This window comes from Argopecten irradians, chromosome 5 (genome assembly GCF_041381155.1).
Source record: "Argopecten irradians isolate NY chromosome 5, Ai_NY, whole genome shotgun sequence".
NCBI lineage: Eukaryota > Metazoa > Mollusca > Bivalvia > Pectinida > Pectinidae > Argopecten > Argopecten irradians.
The window spans coordinates 48,251,200-48,268,183 of NC_091138.1; the positions used below are offsets into that span (position 1 = coordinate 48,251,200).

The 16,984-nt window shown below is 31.6% G+C and overlaps 1 protein-coding gene across 1 annotated transcript; it reads right to left on the reverse strand.

Moving 5' to 3' along the window:
* Positions 1 to 2,602: 2,602 nt before the first annotated feature.
* LOC138324097 (ubiquitin-conjugating enzyme E2 D2-like) lies at positions 2,603 to 8,884 on the reverse strand. Its single transcript, XM_069269158.1, has 6 exons — positions 8,716 to 8,884; positions 6,271 to 6,340; positions 5,529 to 5,560; positions 4,285 to 4,362; positions 3,368 to 3,473; positions 2,603 to 2,943 (listed from the first exon to the last, which is right to left on the reverse strand). The coding sequence occupies exons 1-6, from the start codon at positions 8,737 to 8,739 to the stop codon at positions 2,786 to 2,788; spliced, it is 468 nt and encodes a 155-aa protein (XP_069125259.1). The 5' UTR covers positions 8,740 to 8,884; the 3' UTR covers positions 2,603 to 2,785.
* Between the last annotated feature and the right edge of the window lie 8,100 nt (positions 8,885 to 16,984).

The window sequence follows — 16,984 nt, forward strand, 5'->3', positions numbered from 1 at the left end:
AGAATTTATTTCCTTCCATAGCTTGTTATTTTCATATATCAATGCTATGACGGAATTATTAAATTTACGTATTGCAATCCCCCTCTCTGTAACCCTCTTTCTTTGCTATTAATTGGAATTTAAAATCCACTCTGTCCTCCATGTATGTCTATATTTGTCATAAAGATATTTAGAATATATATCCTACTGTGAAATCATATCTACATAAATAATAAATTGTGAGGAAAAGGCGTTGTGCCTAATCCTCGTTATTAAATTAAACAATAAAAATATGATTAATTATCCCCATCGATGCTATTCTTTAACTGTTGAATTTATACGACAATAAATTCAATCAGATGAGTGGCAATATACACAAAAATATATATTAGACGAAAAAAATTATCTGAAGCTATTGATAATTATCTTCAAGATTTTGCATATTATAATACCCAATGCGGAAGTTTTTTGTTTGCAGAAAGCGACATCACAACAACCGAAACTTCTCGCACCAAGTAAATTAATATCTATACACATGTCGATCTAAAATTATACTTCAGAATAATTTTGACATAGTAGGAAAAAAAAGACTTATAAATACAGACAGATTAAAATAAATATATTAAAAAAATCTCACGTTATGGCAAATGGAAAATTACAAATTTTCTCTCATACCTACAGGTGTAATACTGGCTGGTCTCAAGCAGTACACTCATGTCGCTCGAGGCTGTATTACATGGGTACCCGTACAATACACTCATGTCGCTCGAGGCTGTATTACATGGGTACCCGTACAATACACTCATGTCGCTCGAGGCTGTATTACATGGGTACCCGTACAATACACTCATGTCGCTCGAGGCTGTATTACATGGGTACCCGTACAATACACTCATGTCGCTCGAGGCTGTATTACATGGGTACCCGTACAATACACTCATGTCGCTCGAGGCTGTATTACATGGGTACCCGTACAATACAACATCGCCACGTCACTGCATCAACAAAGTCACTATTTTCTCGGTAAAACAAAAAACAAAAAAACATTATTTTCAGAAACTATGCTGGTCTTACTATACATAACACATACACGAGATTCGTGTTTCAGATATCATGCAATTTTCATGCATGAAGAATTGACTTTTTTTCAGAATAATAAGATATCACAATCGTAAAATTGTAATAAAAACGTTGAGGTATGAGAGAAAAATGCCCTTTCATATGAGGATATGAAGGAAAGAGGCCACATATAAGCTTCGAGGCTTGTCGAGGATTTCAACAATATTTTGTGATCTTGACGGTAGAATACCCCCACCCTTCACATCCACATATAAAAGAGTCTCACAGTACACAACAGGACGTAAGATGTCCTTTGACAATTATAAATATACATATTTTGACACAATCATTTTTAGCAAACTTGATTTTGAGCAACGTTAATGAAATGAAAAACTGGCGTATTTATAGCAAATATTGCTATTTCCATCACGAAAAGACGCTAAAATAATAATCCTGCTAAAATAAATGTATATACGTTAATCTATGTTACAATAATTATTTCATCACTAAGTCTGTTAAAGATGCTCCACCGCTGACAAATGGTATTTTTTTCACTATCAAAAACAGGAGCAGACGATTTAGTATTTTCTTCGTTTACAAAAGTTACTCACTTTACACCATTTTCACCATTGAAAAGTTTGAGCTTCTAATTTTACTTTAAGTTAAAAATATGAAAAACAATTAATTGCATTATTTCCCAGTTATTCTATCATTGTATGTAGTTTGAACAAATTCTGTCACAAGTTACTGTGACACTACATCCTATATGGAATGAAGTACAAATTACGCATATACCAACGTCAAAATGAATATATAATTTTTTGTGTTAATTGGACATATATACACACGATTAAACGATGAATGATGAATATCATTTATGCTCTGTCGGTGGTGGAGCATCTTTAAATGAAACTTATTTAATACGACGTATACTGGATGCAGGCTGTTAACCTGTATATCTATATCAAATATTACTAAGAATACATTGTTTATCATCCATTAATGAAAACACATTTGAACTTATTCTTATAATGTCACCGTTCATTATGAAGTAATGACAAACGTATTGATCGTCGAGACGTTTCAATATAAGACAATCATTACTCAATACAGAGTAAAAGTCAATAAATAAACAAGTGATCCCGAGGGCCTGTAACACTCATCTAGTTTGCTGTGCAAAGAAGCGCTTTCTTCCAAGGTTGATTAGTGGTTGTTATTGTGAGTGTGGCAATCAGTCATTGGGATTATTTTTGTTTATTGTAAGACAAGTTATTCAATGGGATTTATGCCCGACAAAACTAACATATCTAACAATAAAAAAGCCTACCATACGAATACAGATTACTAGTTTTTCAGTATCTAACTATCACTAACCTATGATTTATAAGTAATAAACATAAAAACGTTGAAATAGAGAACCATTGAGCAAAATCGAATGGTTAATTAACCCTCCATACGAAACAAGAGATCCAGAGAGGCTGTATCGCTCACCTGATTTAATATGTCAAGTGTTTATTTTTCACTCTTAAAGATTTATTTGCTTGTGGGGGGGGGGGGGGAAATCCTTGCATAAAGACATACTACAGTAATCGCACTTATTATGTTTAGCAAATGATGTAAACTATAGAAAATGTTTAATCACATAATCACATTTCAGCGCAAAACGTCTAGCGCCGCAAAAACCGCTAAAATGTTATCACTCTTAAATATGTACTTTTACAGAATATGAAACACTTTAACAGACTTTTCATTTAGTTGCAGGTTTAGGGTCAGCGTACGATTGTGTCCATTCAGTGGCAATTTTAACGTACTCTTCCTGGCTTTGTAGATACATGTTAGCAATGTCCTGGTCAGCAGGGTTTTCAACGTTTGGGTTGAGCATTAGAGACGAGATTGCCATTAAGACTATAGGAAGAAAATAAAGTCAATCTGATTAAAATACAGATCCTAATAATCACACAGTTTAATAGAGGATCTGATAACATCCCATAAAAGGTCACGTTCGGGTGACCTTTATACCATCTGTACTTCAAGTCGAATGGATTTTCTACATATAGCTACCTCAATTGAAAACGATATTTCGTCCCAGTATATTGTATGCATATACATTAAGCTTCATTGACCTCTTCTGGCGAGATTATTACGATCACGAAAATAATTCTGACATCTCTTTGAAACCATTTCTTTCCCTGAAATTCAGGAATTAAGGAATATTCTCATTGAAACAAGTGGCCCACTAGCCTTAACGCTTAAAACTTTGACATAAGTTAACGGGTATGTGTTTAGAAAGGTAAAATATCACATATTGATTAAACATTAAAATACTCACTGTAGCCTATTGAAAACGACGGTTTCCATTCCGACTGTAAAAAGTCCATGCAGATTTTACCATCCTTCTCCACGTTTGGATGATACACTTTGACTCCGAATTTGATCTGTTTGAAACAAAGAATAGGTTTATAAATTCGTGTTAAAACCAACAGAAAAAGCAGCATGGCCATTTTTAATAATAAAACTATGAAAAATTACTATATATTCATAACAATGGTATTTTCTGGACATTTTCCGGGTTTCCGTTTTTAATGCCTTCCATGTATAATTTTGGCTTTTGCCACTACTGTCGACTCGAGTCCCATGTACATCATTGGTTTGTTTGAGTTTTACCTTGTATTACGGTAACAATGAGGGTATATATAAAGTACGTATTAGTATAGAAGGCGAAGGCCAGTAAACCAGGAGAAAACCACCGACCTTCTATACATGTATCAATATACCTGGCAACTTTGGAGGGATACCGATGTAAGATTATAAGACTTTGAAGGATAGGTATATTCTACCCGAGGGACACAAAATGATATGATCCTGAGGGTTGAATATCCCTTTCCTTCAAATCAAGGTATAAAAGAGTATTTTTCTCACATATCTACTATGATTTTCCGCCATTTCGAAATAAATTTGAAAAAAACGCGACTTCAAGTTAATTCTCCATACATGAAAAATGCATGATATTTTTAACGTAAATCCCGTTGTTTGTATCTTTTAAAGTAGATCCAGCATAGTTTCTGATTTTTTTGCACCTAGAAATATTAATTTTTTGACGCTGTGACCTCACGAGGCTTTATTGCATAATTAACCAAGCAATGCAATCGCAGGCGACATCGAGTGTAACGCCCTAGACCAGCCAGTATTACACGTGTAGATATGAGAGTAAAAGGTTTATAATGCTATTGTTATGAATGTACATACCTTTGGTGGTCTGAAAGGATAGTCAGTTGTAAATGTTATTTGTAACGGGAACATTCCTCCGGAATACGGACTGTCTACCTGAAAACACAAGAAATTTATCATCGCTTAATAGTGTGAGTATGTTAGATTTAGTTAAATGGCCCATCGACAGCTAGTGTAATTTAGGCCCAAACTTTAAAAAACTAACAATGGTACAGCTTCTAAAAGATACTTTTATGTAAACTTCTGTGTTTTAAAGGCGTTTAAATAGTTGCGAATGATAAAACGTTTTTTTTTTTCATTTAAAACAAATACATATATAACAATTAAATGAAAAAGGGAAATATAAAGGCGATAAAGAGATGAATGAAGCCACGTGATACTAAGATTTATTGATTATGGTATAAAACTATAAGGAAATATAAAAGAAAATAAAGAGATGAAGTCACGTGATACTAAGATTTATAGATTATGGTATTAATCTTTATTTTAGATACATAAAAATAACAATGAGTCTCACGACATAAAAAGAGCTGGCATGTCTAAGGTGTCAAAGTTTGTGTCTCGGATGAATTTAAAATCCACATAGTGTAATAAAATATTCTATCGTGTGAGCTGAGAGTCACATGCATGGCATGTAGGATTATACTTCCCTCTCAGAAGATGTACGTAGGTAAGATAGTTATGATCAGTTCGGAGCCGAGAAAGGACAATTTCTTCTTTGCGATCTCGGTAACTGAACAAATAAGGTTAAGGTTGTATTTTTAAGTTATGTTTAGGTATACCACCATTAAATTGTTGCCAATAATGTTTGATGGCTGACTGAAAAGTTTAATATCGGTGTAAGTTAGTTTCAAATCTATTTTTATTAAGTTCAGTGTACAGTATTCTTGGCGTTGTTGGAAAAGCTCCGAGTTCAGGACCTAATACATGTTTCTGGATAGTGTCAATCATTTGTAGATAAGAGATGCGAGCCGATCTATAGACAATTGAACCGCAGTGTAGTTTTAATGTAATAAGGGACAGGTACACAAAGAAACATTTCAACACCCCAGTCAGAACCTTAGAGCAATTTGTCTTTCAGATGTTTAATATGAGGAATAAATGTGAGTTTTGAATCAAATACAATCAGAAACATTTTGTTTGATCAACTACTGGAATTTTACACCATTCAGATTTAGATCAGGATCTCTGTGTGGTTTCGTTTTTGTCATTACCATTAGGTATTATTGGTTTTTTTTTGCGAAATCATTTTAGCTACTTACCGGGCCTGGTATGGATGCCTGCCAATGTAACACTGCAAACATAAATAACTTAACATTATTGATGATACATCTATATAACAGTCTAACATTTTAAATCCGACCGTATTTCGCGATAGGATATTTTTTAAACACGGTATATAATACTGAGGCGTTATGCATTTTTTCATTACTACCGTATTCAATCGGCAATACGCCTTCGTTTGACAATAAGTCCTTACTCGTCAATACCTCCTCTTCTTTTTTATAGTCTATTTGTGTTCTTACTGTTTACTGGTGTCAATTCAATTCAAATTTGTTATCACTTTTGTCATTGCGGTTGTTTTAATTGTTCAACAAACATTACAGGACAAATATATCAAAACATATCAGCATATAAAAATATGAAAACTTACAGTTGCATATGTTTGATTTTGCAAGTCCAAATAAGAATTCAAAATGAGTTTTGGCAGCACTGCCAAGGCGTTATTTAATTTGTCTGCAATCCTGGGATATTTATAGGATCATAAATGCACAAGAATGCATTTTAATGCTTTAATAATTCAACATGTTTGTCTGTCCATTTTTACAGCTTAATTCATAGATTTCATGTCGAAATGTTCGCCAATTTATGACACACACTAGTGTTACTTTAAACCTAGAACATACAACATTAAAAATATCCTAATTAATTTCCATATGATAATATGGACTTCCACAATGTTAAGATAGGATATTTGAAATTGTTTGTTTGTGGTATACGTACTATCGTCCTCCAGTGGGCCGGCCGTCATACCGTAGTCATCAGGAATATCTTGGTATAGTTGCTGTAGTTGCTGAGAATACGAAAAAGCAGATGGTTTGTGTCATTTTTGTTGCCAAATTTTTCAATTTCAGAAAAATCTGATATAGTTTTTTTTAGTTCGAATACAGAAATATCAGTTGAGGAACACTTTTCAGCAATCGACATCACTGAAACCACAATCTTTTATCGCTTGAATTGAGAAAGTAATGCAAAAGAATGCTTCATATCTTCAGTACATTTAAAGCTATCATCACATACATAACAGCGACAAATGTAATTCTATGTTGCCGTTATTGGCATGTCAAATGTTGCATTATTCAATAACTGAATATTTATACTCAAAGTATTTTCATTTATATTATACAAATTGTATTTACATTGAATAATTATATAATAGTAAATTATTTGTATTTATATTTCATGTATTTGATATTTTTCATTTATATTTTTGAATGTGAAGTAATATTGAACATAAATGAATTAGGAATACCATGTAATTAGATGTTATATATATGTATATATATATAATATATATATATATTTGCAATAGGAACGAATAAAGTTTTAGAATATAAATTGACATGTAGACTATTAATGAAAAATTTATAAATATCAATACAAACTGTTTTATAAAAATGAATTTTTGATGATACAAATGCGCATTATTAAATACAAATACTAAGATATTGAATATACATACAAATTATATACTGTACATGTACAAAAACAAATGAAAAAAACATTGAATATAAAACATTTTACAGAGTTTTTGGTTTATCTCCCTAAATTATCACTGTTTGTCTTTTAAATGAAACATTGTCCACAAAGTCCATTACATATACATCTTACTAATATCACAGATTAGTTTTAAAAAGAAACACTACTCTGGGCACAGTTGTTCAAAAGGTGATTAGGCTAATCAAAGTAAAAACTAAATTCAAATCAAGATAAATTAATTTCTTCCGACACAAATAACTTAACATTTAAAGAATTTCTGAAGTACTGTATTATTTATCTACTCACAACTTAAAAGAGGATATGCAATCGCAGGTTTTACCAGAAATGAAAATTTCACTAATCATATAATTAAGCTAATCATCCTTTGAACAACTGGGCCCTGATGTGGATGTAACTCGTTTTTTCATTTAGCAATGATGATATTGAGGATGAATTCAATTTCTTGATAAAATGCAAGGTGTATGAAGCAATTTCAGATTAAAATTTATAAAACCAAATTTTGTCAGAAATCCTAGCATGTTTAAGCAAGGACATATATATGTTTCTGGTTTAAGGATCTGTATTTTAATCAAACTGGTGTAAGTTAGTTCAATACACAAAATATAAAAGAATTAAATAATTTGAGTAAATCTATTTCTTTAGCTTTAGAAAGGAGAAAATTGCTGTCAGGTTATGATCAGGTTTTGTACTCTCTACTATAGCTACTACAATTTCGAATTTAATAATAATTTTATATCACTGAATGTATGAATTTATCAAACATGTGTGAGTGGTGTGAATGTGTGTACATTGTCCTTTTGTGTTATTATGTATTACACGTGCTTATGTGTGAAGATAAGTTGTAAAACTTAAGCAAATAAGGAATCTTAATATGAATCCGTTCTAAATCCTTATATTAATGGTCACATTGTTTTACATATCTCAATATTTATCGTTTATGTAAACCATCTTGCTATGTCCATCTTGCTATGTCCACCAAACAAACGAGATTTTTTCCTACTTTACTATCACTAAATTTGATATATATTGATAACTCTAATTTCTGAATCCAAAATGATTTACTAGGATTCATAAAAATCCAGGTGGGTGAGATATATGTCGATGGAAGCACGGTATTGGTGCACATGAGGGCACGTTCCGTAGATTAATGGGCTTAACACAAACTTATAGACTGTGATCAAAATAATACAAGTTAGTATGCCAGTATCATAACTCTAGTATCGTTATGTTTGGCAGCTAGAAGGATTTGTAAACAAATGCTGAAAATTATAATAGCTCATCTACGATTTCCAAGGGTTACGATCACTTTCGATCTCTCCATATCCTCGATTTCCTGTTGTTACGATCGCTTTCGAGTGCAGAGATCGTAAGTGATCGTAACCCCTGGAGATAGAGGTGGCCTTTGTTAATAGCTCGTTTAGATATAATTATGCTGATACAAATATATCTTATGAAAGCGAGTTCTATTAATTAAAGGTATCAATTAACATTTAAACGTATCTTATCAGGTCACACGATCTAGATTCATGTATGTGTGTAACGTGTACACATGTAGTGCCAGGTGTGTGCTAGCCACTATTGTGTACGTGTTATATGTAGACTGTTTATCCAATGTTGTTGTGTGTGCAATCACCTGTGTCAAACAAATCAACACTGTCACTATCTTACCTTTGTGATAAGTTTTAACGCCATATTGTACCGAACAAAATTAGGAAATCAATAAGATCCACTCTTCTCTCCCTCTCCTTGTTTCGTGTTTGTGCCTACATAAATTATTGTTTACATTTGACAGGAAAGTGAGTCGATCTTTACCGGACTCGGAAGGGAGACAATGCAGAAATACAGGTGAGAAAGTAAGGTAGACAACCACTGTTTTATATCTGGTATCATCTAAGGTAGGAGGTATCACACGATGGTCGATAGCGGAATAAGAGAAAAATACGGCAATATTTTGCACATGACTTAACACCCAGATTTCCCATTGAACAGAGCGAGACAATATTTTTCTAGGTGAAATCAATTTTACATTTGGTAAATAAATGTTACTATAACTTAGTATTGTACACAACATATGTATAGTAATGCGGGACAAAGTAGACAAATATTAAACTATACAGCACAATGGTTAAATATTTGTAGATCCGGCCTTCGGGGTAAATTGCGCTCCATTGTGCTGTATAGTTTAATATTTGTCTACTTTGTCCTGCATTACTGTTCGTATCCTATTATGTAATCATGTTCGTTTTGTATTTCATAATAAAGGGGCAGATCGCCTCGAAAATTTGACAATTTTGTTTTGTCCACACTGTTGGAATTACTTCATTGTCCCATATTTACCATTTGAAGTAATTCGTATCCAACAGACTTACGTTTGATTGGATCCCGTGTCATCTGGAAAATCCTGTTGATATTACTTCTTTGACCCTTAATATATGTATATATACATTATATTTCAAAGAATAATCGAATTTTGAATACAGATAAAGTAGTGTGTGACACTTGTTTTGTAATAAAAAAATATTATAAAAAACTTGAGTTATACATTTTATGTGTAAATATTTGTTTTCCTTCTATGCCATGTCAACAAGTACATTTAAAAATAATTGTAATTGATAAAAGGTACTGATATATCCCAGTTATCAGTACGCTTAGGAATGCGAAGATCGCTTGACCTCAATATGTTTTCATTTATTATTACCTTAGCTTATCGCATCCAAAATAATACATGTAACGGGAAGTAGGAGGTGAGTAAGTTGTTATTGTTATGCTTCAGAAATCAGATTACTTATATTTACAGTTTTTTCTTGCAAAAATTGTTTTAAAGTAATTATGAAAAAGTTTCTTTGTAATATTTTTTCTATTTAGAATCAGAATTATATTTGATTTAAGGATATTATTTTAAATAGTAGTGATCGTATGGGATGTTTGAAGCATAGAAAATTTACCTGTTACCCTATCTCATAGCGTTCATCCTTGTTGATATTTTGGATCCTATATAGAAATATTGAAAGAAAGTGTATTGTGGCACCGCGACCTCTTTTTTGTTTTTGTTCTTAATTTATAAAAAAAATCTTATTCATTGATTTATTTGTACTTATAACAGAGTTGGGTTTTTTTATTTTTATTTTTCAGAAGTTTTCAATATGTAAAAGTTACATCAGACATCAGCACACAAATCATTCATAATCTTCATTCACTCATTCATCATCATCATCATCATCATCATACATATATTCACTCAATATACAGCGTCATTCATTAATCACCATATCCCACAGTAGCAAATTATATTTGATTATCATTATTATTACCCAATAATATGATTACTCAATAAACAGCATCACTATAGCTACAGTTATGCACAGAGTTTTTATTATTAATGCAAAACCTTGCCTAACTGAAACAACGCTGAATATATATAAAAAAAATATTGCATTTTTATCCATCGTTATCTATAAGATGTGTAGTGTGGATTTTCGTTGTACGATAAATACTGCATGCGTGGTTTAATTTATAAATACATGTTTGATTTTATAGTTGATGCCAAAGATGGATACAAACCTGCTATAAAGGACATATCGATATTTAAGACAGTTCAAGAGAAAAGAAACTGACCGATCACAGGCCAATAGAGATTCCATTGAAGATTAGGCCAAACAAAAAAAATATGTCTGTTTAGGGTTTCCCGACCGACTCTAGTTTTTTACACCCGACCCTAAAATTTTTTCCACTTTTCTACGAATTTTTTTTTATTAAAGTCGCGATTTCGACCTCAGACTCCGGTTCCGGCCATTATTTTGGAGTGAACGACACTAAAAAACATGCCGGCATATCGATCATATTTTTTGCTAATGTAACCCATCAACAGACATATTATTTTTTTGGCCTTACAGATGAAGCTATGTTCAATTTTAATTAAAAGCCAAACAACTAACTACAGTGTGCCGTTATAAAATCATTTTGATGTATATCAAAGGGAAAATAAACACCTGTCTCATCTGGTGTCGCACACAGATCCTTCAGTGTTGCTATAACATATTTTCTTGGTGTATTTACTTGTACTGTGACGACAGTGACAGTAATCCCTAGAATATCGAGGATGACTTCCTCATTGTCCATTACATTAAAAATTATAACATCAAAAATAAGTTTTCACTTAGGGTTTATTTATTTATTTGTATTTTGTTGTCATCGAAATTAATTTTAGTGACAAAGGATTTCGCAATGATAGTCAAAGCCAAGTAACAGATACACATACGGTAAATTATTTATTTTGAGAACCAACAAATATCCTAAAGAAATAAAATGACTTCATCAACATGATTGTCTTTTTTATGAAATGTTGACTTCATCATTCAACTTTTGTGAGATTGCTACATTGATTGTATTTTTTCTAGTACGATATTGTCATAACTAATTTTCATGTAGACAAACTAAAAATCGGTAAAACATATCATAAAATGAAGAATTGATACACGTGATAAATATGGCATTACAAATACTCCTCAGCCTGTGTGGTCATCTTAAGATTTTAAGATTCTTTCTTGTACCAGTTCATTGTTCATTACCATTTGTCAAATGCTTAGTGCTAAAGTACACAGGCAAAAGTTTCTAGCCTAGAATTGACAAGAATTTCGCATCTATTTCTGGTTAAAACTCTGACCTGACAGGAAAATCACCAGAATGCCACATGAAAGTTAGAATTTCAGGTCAGTTTTAGGTCAAGATTTATTGACCGGAAATTCAGATAAGGAAATCTTGCCTGAGTAGTCGAAAATTAAAAGAAGTGACTGTTATAAATGTACACATATTTAAGCTGTTCCCTTTGGGACGTTTTCTAGTGTGGGATACAATTATGCGGGAGACGTCGGTATGACGTGTCAAATGTTGTTTAATAATAAAGTGATTATATTCATATTGTATTTTGTATTCTTGTTATCTATATTGTATAATTTACCATTCATATTTTTTATTTTGAAAATATTGTATCTTTGATATCTATGTTGTATATTTTACTATTCTTATTGTGTATTTACCCAAGGACGTATAATCCTAATTTACCGTTTATATTGTATCTTTTTTATTCCTATTGAACCTTTTGATTTTATAGTATAATTTTGTCATTCATATTGCATCTGTTTTATTCATATAGTATTCTCGTCGTTTACATTGTATCCTTATAATTCATATAGTATAATTCATTTTTCTTATGGCATGTCCTAGTTTTAAAAATAAATAATTCTTTGAGTCGTAATTTTTGACTAGATATATTATTAACGACAATAACACAATTTGAACGACGATGGCTCCAATATGAATGAAGAAGATAATATAGGAATAGCAATACGATGGAAATGGCAAATCGTCCTCGATACTCCAGGGGTTCCGATCACTTATGATCGCTACACTCCTGGAATATCTCGTAGTAAAACTGGGGCAACAGAATAGAACAGGTAATTTAGTCCTTTGATGCACTTCAAAAGAGTCGTATAACGGTACGGTGTCTTCCATTTTAGCCAATTTTTTTAAATTTTAGGTGCTAAACAGGTAGGGTAAAAGGTTGGCCAGGGTGGAATAGGTGTGTTTTACTAAAACAACACAAGTTCTACTATCACAATACTGATAGCGCAGGTAAACCTCAGTAAAAATGCATATCCTAGTAGAGACAAGACAATTGACTTAAACTATTTGATACACTTTTTATGATATATGGAAAAGCTGAAAGATATTCATTACATGTCGATATTTGGTTAAGAATTATACAATTTTGGTTTATGTTGGTTTATAATGAAATAAATTATCAAACCGTACATGTATGAAGCATGGTTCATTTTGATAAAAATATTATTATATCAGAAAATCTGTGTACCACACATTAACTATTTAAAGAGCGACAGTATTATACATTGGACACCCTGTCACACATTCATCGATTTCATGGGATGATGAATTTAGTTCCCCTTGAAATAAATTCGACATGAACTGCTCACTTCATTCAATTATTTTCAAGATGAACTCAATTCATCTCCCCGTGAAATCGACCAATATTCGAAAACATGTCTCCCGTGAATATCTAAAATTCCTGGTACACTTTGGTTGACTGTGTGGCTTTGAAGATGGGCGTAGCTCTCCCTGTTGTCTTCAAAGAAAATTTTTGGAAATCTGTGATTGGTTCAGAATTGTCCCTCTGAGCTGCCTTCAGTTTGATGGCAAATATATCATAAGAATAGTAAAATATACACTGTGAATATCAAAGATTAATATAAATCTCGAAACAAAGAATATTACAAAAACATGTCATACATTACAAGTAATACATCATACATTACAAATATCAAATTACACATTACAAATATCAAATTATACATTACAAATATCAAATTATACATTAAAAATATCAAATTACACATTACAAATGTCAAATTATACATTACAAATATCAAATTACACATTAAAAATATCAAATTATACATTACAAATAACAAATCATACATTACAAATATCAAATTATACATTACAAATAACAAGAAAACAACAAGAACATCATCACTGCAGAATTCAAGTTTGACACGCCATACCCGTATGCATATTATTAAAAACCTTCAACGACATCGATTTATTCTGATTAGAAGATGCACTATATCTTCAAAATCAAGCAGATATATGGCAATAATACATAATAATAATATATATATATATTATATGTTTTAATTAAAATGTGAATATATAACCAATCGTAAATGAATGTTTATTTTTACATCATATTTACAGGCTGTATCTAAATTGAAACTTTTTAAAACAAACAATAACTGTTGTGGTTCTGACATTGTAAAGAAGACTATCATTTATTTCCGTAACTATTTCTTACAAATTGAAAATTAGCGATATTCAGACTATCTGATTTTCAATTGTTATCAAATAATTATCACAATATATTGTACATGTCATCTCCATCAACAACTTCGTATTGGTGTTTTTTTGTGTTTTATTTTTTTTCTATTTAAGGTTCAACTTAACTTATTTCTATTAATATTTCTCTGTTATGGAGATTTAACACAAAAATCTGAGCGTACTCTTAAAATTTTATTTTTACCTGTTATTTCACTTTTATTGATTGACTATTTTCTCTTAGAAATCATTACGCTCTCAGATACGATGATGTCATTTTTTACGTTATGGACTGATTACCATAATGTTATAGCCAATGAAAGTATTTGTTAAAAGCGAGATTAAATAATATCAGCATGGAAATTTAAAGAATTTAAATGAACAAAAAATATTTAAAACATGGTGCAAACACGTTTTTTAATATACGGGTAGAAAATTTGTCTTGATCACTATGAGTACACGAGGGAGGAGGGTACGTTTATTTTAGTACGCTACACAGGCAAAATGGCATGTATCATGTGATAAATGTGTAAAAAGTTTCAGGCGAAAATGTTTACACCAAGTTTACTGGAAAAGAGCAAAAATGTCAATCTAGGCCTCCAAATTGACCTGAAATTTACATGAACTTAACATGGTTTGTTTTCACGTGAAATTTACCTCAATTTCATGTCATTTTCAGATGAACTTCAAGGCAAGATTTCTCTCAGGTCAAATTACCATGGAAGAATTTTTGCCTGTGTATAGTTTCTTTAAATTTTCAATCCATAGTGATATTTTTATTTTCAATTACGAAAAGGTCATAGAAAATGAAATGCGCGTGCGTCTTCTGTTCTTGATGAATGGCTTGGTTTGGTGATAGCTGTGTCTAAGCCCAAGCATTGTTTTATGATCACGCATCAACCACGTGAACAGAAAGCTGGCGTGATCGCCTCGTCTTCACACAGGTAAGTCTTCTAACATTAAATCAACACTGTCAGACACTTAAAACTACAGTAATCAAATCAATACGACATCAGCTACTCAATCAGCATATCAAAGAGACCTGGATAATGGTTTCATGTTTACATCTTCTGATTTGGGCACAAACAAAAGAAAAACAATATACAAAATTTTTTATTTACCGTTGCATATTATAAATATATATATTAGCGCATATGACAAAGCAGCATGAGTCTAATTAAGAACAGAATCATAACACCAAACGAAGCAACTTTATCACAGGCAATTAAAGTGTTATTATTATTTTTTTAAACAGTGTAAAAATGAGCATCTGTATCGTGAAATGATGAATGACGATGGATTTTTAATAATTGTACATTTTATAAGTGTATTTTATTTTGCACATTTTATTTTGGTTTCAATAAATATTACAGCATTATGTTTTTGTTTTTTTGTTTGTCTGTTTTTTTTTTTTTTTTTTGTTTGTTTTTTTTTTCTAGTTTTAGTTTTTTGTTTTTTTGGTGTTTTTTGTTGTTGTTGTTGTTGTTGTTGTTGTTTTTTCTTCGGAAAACAAGAAAACAGTGGTCAAACTGATAATGTACACAGGCAATATTTCTTCAAGTGAATTTTATATGGTTAAAATCAGAATATCGTTAGTTGAACAGTCTTGAAGTCTTGAATCATTAAGAAATTCATACGGAAGGGATGTACGGAAGGGATGTGTTTATAATTTCATATGTAGATTCCCCTTTGGGCTCTAGTTAATGGTAGTTATGCATATTACACTTTGGGATCGATACATCAACAAGACGGCCAATAGGTAGTCATCTTAGTCCGTGGTTTGTAATTATGCATAGTATATTTTGGAAACGATCGGACGACAACAACATAGTCAACGGGCGGATAGCCCACCATCATTAAGACGATGGTCATTTAAATTCTTGTTTCTGATATTGTTTAGAAATTATTGAAGGGATCTTTCTCAAACATATATACATGTAGGTTTCACTGAGACCCTATAGTTGTGAATATTGGATATTGGGACAGATTCGTCAACAAGATGCCAACAGGCAACCATCTTGAAAATTGTAGAATATCTTTATCGCTATTTCTCATAAAGTACTAATGAGAACTGTCCTTGTCTTCTGTCATGCTTTTAAATGGAAAAAAAAATAAAGAATTTCTTAATGTTAATTCCTTAATGATGAAACTGGACCCTGAAAGAGAACCAAGGAACAAACAAAACTACCTTTCGTATTGTTGATTCGTGCGTATTATTTACACTCAATTTCCATTCTAAGAAACCTTTTCTTAACCAAAGTTTTATAAATTATTGGCCTAAGGTTGATATGTTTATCAATTTTAAACTCAAAGTATGAGAACTGCATAATGGTCAAATTTCGTTCGTAAAAAATCGTGATTTACCATTTGGAACCTACACGCGGGAGGTTGTTTTCGTAAATCACCTTTGTAGCATTTGAAACCACTATTCATGCTACAGACTAAAATATGTAAAAACATGTGATTTTGATAAATTTCGCGAGGTATTAAATTTCTCTGGATGGATCCAAGAATTTAGCGGAATGAATTAGTAATTATATAATAATTCAGGTAACTATATTTCAGTTTCAGCTCAATTTAATTTTTTATTTATTTGTTTTTATTTTTTTTTTAATTTTATTCCAATTTAATTTTATTTTGTTTTATCCCTGCTTATATCAGATGAGATGACAGCATACGCACCTATGGCATCATATGTTATTTATCAACACCAAAACACCATATAGCTTCAACATCTTCTTACCCATGAGGTCATATAAGTCGCACCACAAAATATACAACAGGGAAAAACAACACCTGCGCTTTTCTCGTATGACGCATATTTGTGTTTACGATGTTATAGGGATACAAACAACGTCTGGTGATGGTATTTAGTCATAAATGTCCTTATCACACGATAAAATATTGCCTAAAATGTACAAACTGTGGTCTCACATACGCATATGAGGACAAATTGTCCAACAAATTGTCTAAATTATAGAATGCATGAAGATGTTACAGTTATATAGATAACCAAAATAATTCCTTGGAAATTCTTGACTTCTCCCGT

What these genes read in the sequence shown, in the direction of transcription:
- LOC138324097 (XM_069269158.1), bottom strand. Translation starts at nt 8,739, where the DNA reads ATGGCGTTAAAACTTATCACAAAG. An exon ending in CGTTAAAACTTATCACAAAG is followed by an intron (nt 6,341 to 8,715) that starts GTAAGATAGTGA and finishes TCGTATTCTCAG; the next exon opens with CAACTACAGCAACTATACCA. An exon ending in AGGCATCCATACCAGGCCCG is followed by an intron (nt 4,363 to 5,528) that starts GTAAGTAGCTAA and finishes TTGTGTTTTCAG; the next exon opens with GTAGACAGTCCGTATTCCGG.